The sequence below is a fragment of the Indicator indicator genome, chromosome 2, assembly GCF_027791375.1.
Source record: "Indicator indicator isolate 239-I01 chromosome 2, UM_Iind_1.1, whole genome shotgun sequence".
In the NCBI taxonomy this organism is placed as follows: Eukaryota; Metazoa; Chordata; class Aves; order Piciformes; family Indicatoridae; genus Indicator; species Indicator indicator.
Window position 1 is genome coordinate 60,399,916 of NC_072011.1, and position 9,453 is coordinate 60,409,368.

At 44.7% G+C, this 9,453-nt stretch overlaps 1 protein-coding gene across 1 annotated transcript; it reads right to left on the reverse strand.

Annotated features, from left to right (window-relative positions):
• Window positions 1-912: 912 nt before the first annotated feature.
• PCARE (photoreceptor cilium actin regulator) lies at window positions 913-9,230 on the reverse strand. Its single transcript, XM_054399230.1, has 2 exons — window positions 5,482-9,230; window positions 913-1,042 (listed from the first exon to the last, which is right to left on the reverse strand). The coding sequence occupies exons 1-2, from the start codon at window positions 9,228-9,230 to the stop codon at window positions 913-915; spliced, it is 3,879 nt and encodes a 1,292-aa protein (XP_054255205.1).
• Between the last annotated feature and the right edge of the window lie 223 nt (window positions 9,231-9,453).

Below are 9,453 nucleotides of genomic sequence, written 5' to 3' on the forward strand. Positions count from 1 at the left end.
TGTGAGGTGTCCCTGCCCATGGCAGGGGGGTTAGAACTAGGTGATCCTTGAGGTCCCTTCCGACCCTAACAATTCTGTGATTCTATGAAACCTGCTTTGGGGAAAACAGGATTCTCTGTGGTGGCATTCTCTTCTTTTACACACGCACACAAAGATACACATCCTTAGGTGCCTCAGGCTTTATAATGTTGTTTGATTAGGCTATTTCAAAGCCACTCTAATCAGGATTAAACCTTGTACCCTGGAAACTAGAGGTGGTGGAATTACATGATAATCAATGGTGATTTAGAAGATCAAAGCCTTTTTAAAGGAATAAGATCCCTAATTTTATTCCTTCAAAAGGGATTATTTTGTTGTAACTTGTATCTGACCTTGCTCTCACTCTGCATGTTGATAAACACCTAGTGTAAAGATGAGGCTTTGCTGAAGGCATTGATGTTTTTACCATAAAATCAAATTGGTTCAGGATTTTACCTCCCCCATGGAAAGGTCACAACAGCCACTTTTTACATAACTGAAACTGGGATGCTTCCTGAATAAATAATGTGTCAAATAACAATAATTTCTGATAGGTTTTGGACTCCTTTATCTAAACAATGAAGCAAAGGACTTGGCTACAGGTTTTTGCCAAACCAAATTCCCTCAGGCTCACCCAGCTGTGAAGCACTTCTTTTGCCCAGTGTGGATTTTTGAGTTGAGCCATGAAACACAATCCAAAGGAGAAGCAACTGGCTTCTACTAGGCTGCTGATATCTCATGTTTGGGCCAATTTGGGTGTTCAGATGCAATGCCACCATGTTGTTTCCTTGTGAAAAAACACGGAGTCACATTTTGGAGGCTTGGGTAAGGCTGCTTCCTCCCTCCAGGTCCTCTGGTCTTGCTGTGCCTTTGCCTTCAAGGATGCTTTTGCTGTCAGTCCCTCTGCAGCCCCTGGCCCACGATGTAGAGCTCAGGGTGGGAAGAGGATCTGTTGGACTCTTTGATTTCAGGAGCACAAGGGCTGTTCCAAGAATCTCCTGCTTTCCTCGGGTTCTCCTCCAAGCTGCAGAAGGAAAGATGCTCAAGTTAAGAGGCTAATGAATTGTGACTTTTTAAACCGGCGCTGATTAAATCTTATTAACCCACAAAACACAAACCCTGCACGAGACACAGGAGCACAGGATGGTAGGGGTTGGAAGGGCCCCCTGGAGAACATTGAGTCTTACCCTGATGCTACGTTATTCTCTGTCTCCTCCTGCATTCGCACTCTGTATATGCACCACCCACATTTTATTCTTGTGATGCCAACCTTTTATATGTTTCACAGGGGAGCAGTGTGAATCTGGGTTCACTTGCACATAGAGATAGATTTGAATGGATAGACTTGAGGTTCCTGCCTCACCTCTGTAATACATCTGCTTAGCAGGCTCACAGTGATTTCTGAGTATGCTGAATATGCCAGCATGACTGTAGGATGGGCGTTCTGGTGGTATAAATCTACCACTCCTGAGACAGAAGAACTGAGACCCAGAAAGTGTAAATGATGTTCCTGGGGTTGCACTGGCAATCTTTAGGGGCACTGGGGACTTGATGAATCAAGATTGATCATAGCAGTGGAGCTAAGTCATTAATATCTCACATCATGAGCCTTTGTGCTGAAATGTGCCCTCTGTTACTGCAACTGTTTAAGCTCGACATGGGGAAATGTTATCTGAGTTATCTGGGAATCATTACTGTGTTTTAAGTACATAAATTGCTAAACTGAATTAGCTTTCAGCTACAGACAAGCTGTTATGCCCCTATTCTGACTGCTAGGACTTCAGTAATTTGAACTGGCAAATGAAGAGATTTGTGATCCACGAGCAGTCGTGAACCTAATCCAGATTCAAATATCCCCCAGTTGCAGAAGTTCTCACTTGGACTACTTGCTTTGGGCCTGATTCAGTCAATTCCATCCATTCTCAAGACTTCCTTGAACAATATCTTAAAGGAATTTAACCTTCTATCTCTGGGAGATTAGCAGTCTCAATGAAATACTGTTTCATTTTACAGCATACACAGAAACCCTATTGCATATTAACAGGATTTCTGTGAGCAGTGCAATTGTACCTGCTATGCCTTGATAAGATGCCAATAGCTGCTGATTGCTGTCAAGCCACCAGAGCTAGAAACCAGCAAAGTTAGCTCAGTCTATCCATCCACAGGCTGTCCAAATGGGAACCGGTTCTACTGATGAGCATGGAAACCTGAACCTGAAACTATTCTTCAGGTACCTTCAGACTGAAAAACAAAGCTCTAGCTCCAGCCCTAGTTTGGGCTAACAATGCTTCAAGTTGTGGTACTCCTTAGAGCATGGGATGAGCAGGAGACATGCTTGGGAAAGGAGCACTTGAACCTTTGAGGGGAGCAATGAGCATGCAGGAGAAATGCAAATCTGCGTTCAGCACTGACATTTAATGCCTGGCAATGCTAGCTATCCAAGTGAGATGGAAGTTGCCTCTTTTTTTTTTTTTTTTGGTGTTTTTGTTAAAATGAGGTGAGTGGGAGAGGGGACTCAGCTGCCTAATGAGGAACGTGTTGTTTGTATGAGCTGATGCCAGATTATCTTTAGCAATCTGCTTCTCAGTGAATAGATGCTTTAATTAGGCATGGGGAAAAATGGAGGCATATATCCTGGAGCTTGGGACTAACTTAATGATTTTCAAAATGTTTTACCTAAAAAAGAGTGATGCTACTGCAGGTTTGGCTCCTGAGACTAGTACTTGAACCTGCTAAGAACATAGAAACCACACACATAGGGGGAAAAAAAAAAAAACAAAAGGCTTTGTTATATTTGAAGAGGAGAGGTAGACCAAGGGAAGGAATGAAAGAATGGAGACTAACAGCTGGGTGGAAATAGCATGTGAACTTTAGACCAAACATAGCCAGATTAAAGAGACTTATATATAACATCTGATTTAGGGTGATCTTTTGAAATTTCCCTCTGCTAGCTGAAGGGATTGCAAAGCAGGGGAAGCCCTGGCTGCTTAATGAACTTGAAGGAGAAAGATGGATTGGAGTGTGGTGGTTTGTCTTTTGGAACCTGCTGTAAGAGATGGGATCAGTATCTGTGCATGGTGCTCACAGCTGTGACAACCACTCCAGTCCTCAGTGGGAGGAGGTAACCAGTGGTGATGTGAGAGGCTCCGAGAGCTTTGGTCACATGTTGATTCCTAAAATGCTCCTTCTCTGCCTTTTGTCACATTGCCTGTGAGATTTGTATTGACCCATTCAAGGCAAGGGATGTAAATATTTACCCCAGGCAGCTTACTCTAAGTGTAGGAAGACACACAGTAGTGTATAGCATCTTAAATAAGTGCATGTGGCAATCAGTGGGCTAAATTTCTCTCTTCCACATATAGAATATAATAGTTTGGGTTGGGAGCAACCTTTGGTGGTCACCTAGTCCAAACCCCCTGCAGTGAGTGGGGACATCTAGATAAAAAAATATGGACTAGGACCAACTCAGTAGGACTAATGTTTATGTCCGTTTGTATAAAGGGTAAGCTGAATTTGGCTCAGGATATATTTAACTCTTCCAAAATGCTCTACATCATACCACTAGGATATTTTTTTTTTTTTTAGTGGAAGTGATGATTTTATTTATAGTGGGTTTTTTTCATATTAGTCTGCATGATCTGACAGTCTACAACAGAAAGATAATGCAGAAAGATAATACACCCCACTGAAGCATAAATTAGCTATTAGTTTACAATAGACTGGTTTTAAAATTGATTCATAAAACTTCCAGGGCTTTGTCTTGCAAGGTTTGACATAAAGCCCCTTTTGAAAACATTTATTTCTGCTAGCAGGTGCTGGAGTAGACAAAGCTGACTTCAGACAGTACATAATTTTTAGGAAACCAGCTTTTAGGAAACCTTCAAATGTCACAGAATCACAACCACAGTCCTATCATTGGACATCACTGAGAAGAACCTGGCAGCTCTATCCTCCCGGCACATCATTATAAACATGAAAGAGGTCACCCCTCATTCTCCTCCAAGCTACAGACTCAGCTCCCTCAGCCTTTCCTCAGAATGGAGATGTTCCTCTCCCTTATAGAATGCAACACTAGAACTGAGAATGCAAAACTTTGTTAGCATTTCCCAGTGTTTTTGACACGTTTTGGTCAGCACATTCCTCTTCTGTCAGTGTGGGAAACTTTGTCCTTGCTCTTTTTGAGGAAGGAACACCTCTAGCCCTGACTTCAGCATCTAGGACTGTCCCTGTACTTGCAGTGCTATCGAGTGCTTGTGCACTCACAAGTGCCGTTCTATCTCCTGATGAACAGCAGTTTATCCCCTGTTGCTGTCCCCTCTAACTAACTCCTGCTTGCAGCCCCTACTCATGGGGATGATTCATGTGATTTCAGCTGTTCTTTGGCCAGTGTAAAAATACTCCTCACATGAGGAAAGGTTACCCGAGAAGGATCTAAATCCTCTTGCGTAGCTTAGAGCTTAATGGACTTAAACGTCCTAAGATGCTAAGAAACTGGAATAATAACATTGTACTTCCAGGCTTTTACACTGATTTTAGAGTATTCCTAAATAACCATTTCTGTTTCCTGGTTGCTTTTGTGATTTTTTTTTTTTTTTAAGTCCTAGAGAAAATGTAAAGCAGGGCACAGATTTTTTTCCTTTTTTTAAATGGCCAGTGATGCTTGCCAACATGGAACTGGCATGTGGTGATGCTTCTGCTTCTTTAAGATGGACATTTTTAGTGCAATGAATCTCCAGTAACCATGGGAAGGTTTTTTTTCCACTCTAAAAACTTGAGCTATGGACCCATCAGACTTGAAATCAGCACCTAGATCTGAAAGCCTACATGAGAAGCTCAAAATGTCAAGCTATAATTATGTCCATATGTATAATTATGTCCTTGCCTACTCATTATCTGTCATTTGAAACATTACTAACACATATTTCAGCTGAACAGTTTACTGGCTTAGAGGCTGATGTTAAGAACCATACTCTTCCTCTTAGCCCAAGTCTACCTTCTCATGGTTATTTAAAGTAACCTGAGGGTTACTTCAGGGCTTTTCAGAATTGAATAGGGATGTCCATGCAAATAATGGGAATTCTGTGCCACAAAACCGACACTGAATTTTTCCTGGGATGCCTGTCACAGCTGATGTGGAAGTGTGAGGTTTGAGCAAGCCATGGAGGGATAGCTCTTCCTTTTACTCAAGACTAGTATTCCCCTGAAATCTGGGGCAAGACAATAGAATAGAGAATACACTAGGGTAAGAACAGAATAGAGTAAGAACAGAACATTTCAGTTAGAAGGGACCTCCAACAATCATCCAGTCCAGCTGCAATGTTCCCCTTGCCCAGCCACCTGTGTGCAAATGAACAGGGCCTCTTTCTGGGAAATCTTTTGATGACATTAAATTCCCATTTGGAGTTTAGGAAGCCAATGCAGTGCTACCAATGCTTTCTTGGTCTAAAGTGAAAAGGTCCTTACCTTGCTTGGTTAAGTGCGGGTTCGCTGCCAGATGTTATGGGAGCTGGAAGACGAAATTGGGCCCCTGGTCGGCGGTCAGAGAAACTTCTCTTGACGAATGGCTGAGGATTGATGGCACTCAGGGATAGCTTTCTGATGCGGTCTCCAGACTGCTTGAAACCCAAACTGCTCTTTTGGGGAAGTGGTGAAGCTTCAGGCTGGCTGATCACCTCCACAGTGGGTTTGGTGGCTACCACTGAAGGTCTGGCTTCAAACAAGGAAGAGGTGGCTGGACAAAATATTGAACGGATGTTGCTAGCCCTCTTGGAGGAGGAGAGCTGGTGTTCATCCCCAGCATCCAGTCCAGCTCTGGACCCCTTGTAGGAGTGGGATGGGGAGGTCGGCGGGGAGGGGGCAGTGGGGAACACAGGGGGGCTTGCATCTCGGCGGTGTGCTGCAGAGCCCAGTGGCCGGTGTACTGTTGGCAAGTTTTGCTTGTGTGCCACAGGAGGGCTGAGGGGTTTTCTCTGGGGTGGTGGAGAGGGCAGCTTCCTCTGCAAGGGTGGGCTGGGCACCCTAGGGCTAGAGGGAGGACTGGGTTTCCTCTGCGTGGTAGGTGAGCTCAGTTGTGGGTTGCTAAAAGCCTGCAGGGAGCGTCTGTGTTGTGTTGAGGGGCTGAAAAGCTGTGTTTCAGTTGGTGGAGAAGGAAGAGTTCTTGTTGGGGAGACCCTCCTGGCAAATGCTGAGCCTTTTTCATGTCTCCTGAGTGATTCAGGAGAACTGTGCTTCTGGTGTGACACTGAAGGTGCTGGCGAATTGGGCTCTTGGCTCTCTGAGCTGTTGCTGTGTGACTTTGAAACTCCCCTGGGATGTTGAAGAGGGATAATTTTACGGGTTTGTTTGTATAAATCCTCAGCCTCTTTTCTCTGGGTTGCCAATATCTCCTCCTGGCTGGGGACGTGCACGTTGGTAGGGTTCAGCTCCAGGGAATATCTCTGCAATTTCTCGTCCCCTGCTCTGGTATTGTTTAGGCATTTATTATTAGTGATCGCACTGGGGCCGCTGGTGTTTTTACTTGGCAATAAATCAATGGACTGAAGGGAGGCTTTCATTTTTGGAGAGACTTGTGATCTCTTAGTAGCACGAAATTCAGTTTTGGTGGGCTTTTTGGCATCTTCTGCAGAGCATCCTTCTATCCTTGGAATTTCCTCAGGCTCAGATAAGTCAAGAGAACTGTCCATTAACATTTCAGGTGGCGGCGGTGGCAGGTTCTCAATGTCTTCATCACTCTCTTCCTTTGTGTCCTGCTTGCTTAATTCTGCAGCTGGTACAGGAGAAAGGCTAGAAGAAACCCCATGGCTGTTTGAAGGGTTTGTGTCTTCTGCTGGTGAAACACGATGCTTAAGATTTAAAGTTGCCAGGCCTCTCTGAAAGGGAATCGTGGGTGGGATAACTGGAAGTCCAAATTTTCTAATGCACTTTATTGGTCCTAAAGATCTTAGAGGTGCAGCTTTTACAAGCTCATCAGTAGGACTGAACGTTTCAATAAGCTTTTTGACAGACTGTCGTGGGGCACAGCTGCTGCCACCAAGCATTCGCACCCTGGGAGGTTCATTTTCCTTGCTTCCCAATGTCTCCTGGGTGGGCACAGTAGCTCTTAAAGTCTTCCTGTCTCTTTTTTCATCTGGTTGATGGGCAGAATTTTGATCAATCATAAACAAAGGGACTTTATCCTGGTTAGGCAGGATGCTGAAATTTTTTGAGAGGCATGCCTTCAGTTTTCTAGAGGACCTAGATACAATTTGCTCATTCTGTAAATAAAGTTCTGTCCTTGATTTCCAAAGCTCAGGGTTGTCATCTGTGCACTTCTTCCCATAAAGCATTTCCAGTCTTCTGTTGAGCTCTTTTTGAGTTCTCTGAAGCTCTAGGAGGGTTGGGTCCTCTGCTTGGCTTCTGAGAGACTCCTCTGACCTGGACCGTTGTTGTTTTCTGAAGGTTTTCTGGCTGCCAGTTGCTGTGCTGGGCCTTGTTTTTAGGACTGCTCTTCCACTTTCATCTTCTATCCATTCTTTACGTCTGGATTTAGCTGGGACAAACTTGATTTTTTCACTGATGGCATCTTTCATCTTTAGAATAATTTCCTCTGTCTCTGCATTCTCTGTCCTCTTGATGGGCTGCCTTTGTGGGTTATCAGTGACTGCTGGAGAAGACAGAGGTCTCCTTGGCAAAGCGTCCCTCCCCATGTCTGATAAACTGATGTTGTCATCATCCTCCCCCAGGGTACTCCCTTCATCGTCATCATCATCATCATCAGGAAACTCTGTGGATTCACAGATTTTAAAATGTTCACCTTCTTGAGTAGAGTCAGATGGGAAGGAGTTACACAAATGGCTTTTGCTCACGCTTGAATACTGAGATATAGTAGAAATGCCTTCTGGTACTCCACCTTGGCAAGACACTTCCCTGCTGTGCACACATGAATAAAATATATCCTTAAACTGCCTTTCAAGTGCACAGTCATGGGATGCAGCTGTGCCTGGTGGCACTGCCCCATCATGCACATGCTCCACTGCTCTGGCATGCCTCTGAGATGGATGTCTATGGGTACAAGAATCAAAGCTTGCATGTCCTCCATGCTGGCTGAGAGTGCTGAACTCTTTGAGGGATTCACTGTCCACACCAATGCCGCTGTCCTCAGAATAAAGAGTCCTGTCATCACTGTGGGACTGAGAGGAACCCATTGCTGAGGCTTCAAGCAGCCTCACTGTCAGTAGCAGGCGCTCATCAAAGCTTTGCTTTGCTTTCAGTTTTCCTTCCAAGTTGCTTGCAGCAGACTGCAGGAAGGTGCATGTCTCCTGCAGGGCCTCAGAGGTGAGGGAGGCCAGTGTGCCACTCAGTAACTGCATTTTATTCACCGTGTACTGCAGTAGTTGTTGCAGCAGATCAGGGTGCTCCTTCGTATCACCTTTTTCTGCTGGCCAGGCCAGGTTCCCACCTACATCCTTGAGAAGATTTTCCCCATCCTCAGCAATTTCCTCCAAGAGCTGGTTGATTTCATCGAAGCGGAGCACGAGAAAGCTTACCATCTGCTGCAGGAAGAGCTGGGTTTGGGTAGCCTGGTTGGCCATGTGCAGTATAGTTTCATACTTGGAGAGGTTGGGATTTAAGTAGGCATACGCACTCTGATGAGCCTTGACAAGCGGTTCTGGGAAATCAATCTTTTTCTCTAGCTCACACAGGGCCAAACTGGACTTGTCTTTAATTTTGCCAGGTCGACCTTGCTTTGCTGTCTTTTGATTCTTTTGCTTCTTTCCTTTCTTTGGGAGTTGCTTTGCATTGCTTTCATTCTTGTCATCCACAACAAACGGCGATGCCTCCGATTCACAGGAGCTTTGCTTTCTGATCTCGATGGCCTCAGTGATGTGTTTCTGAGACTCAATCAGTTCGGACAGAGCGATTTCAGCATCTGTGGCTGTCCTCTCTGTTTTCCTGTCTTCCCTGGAAACCTGGGGATTTGAATGAGTCTTGAAAGATAACTCCAAATTATCATTTTTGTCTTGGTCTGAGAGCTCATCCTCCTTTTCTCCCAGGCAGTCTTTCCTCTGTATCTCATATTGGTGGAATTCATCGATATTGTAGCAAGCTGAACCTTTAACCAGCAGAGGGATTCCTTTATCCCCTGGATCAATGTGCAAAATACCTTTGGGTTTATTCAAAGCCTTAAGCCCACCTTGATTGGCAATCTCCCTGTGAGAAGGTGTGCAGCCCATCCTTTCCCTGTCTTTGATTGTATCTTAGATTAAAAATCCAGATGAACTAGGGAAAATACAACAATAAAGCATCAAACTCACTGTTTCATCCCAAACTGCAGCCTGGCCAGTCTCTCCTGGCTATTCCATTATGATCCAAATTTAGTTGTCAGTTTTGATTGCTCCTTGCCCCACGATCTCACTGCCCAGGATCTGCTCTTGAAGTTCTGCACTGCTCCATTGT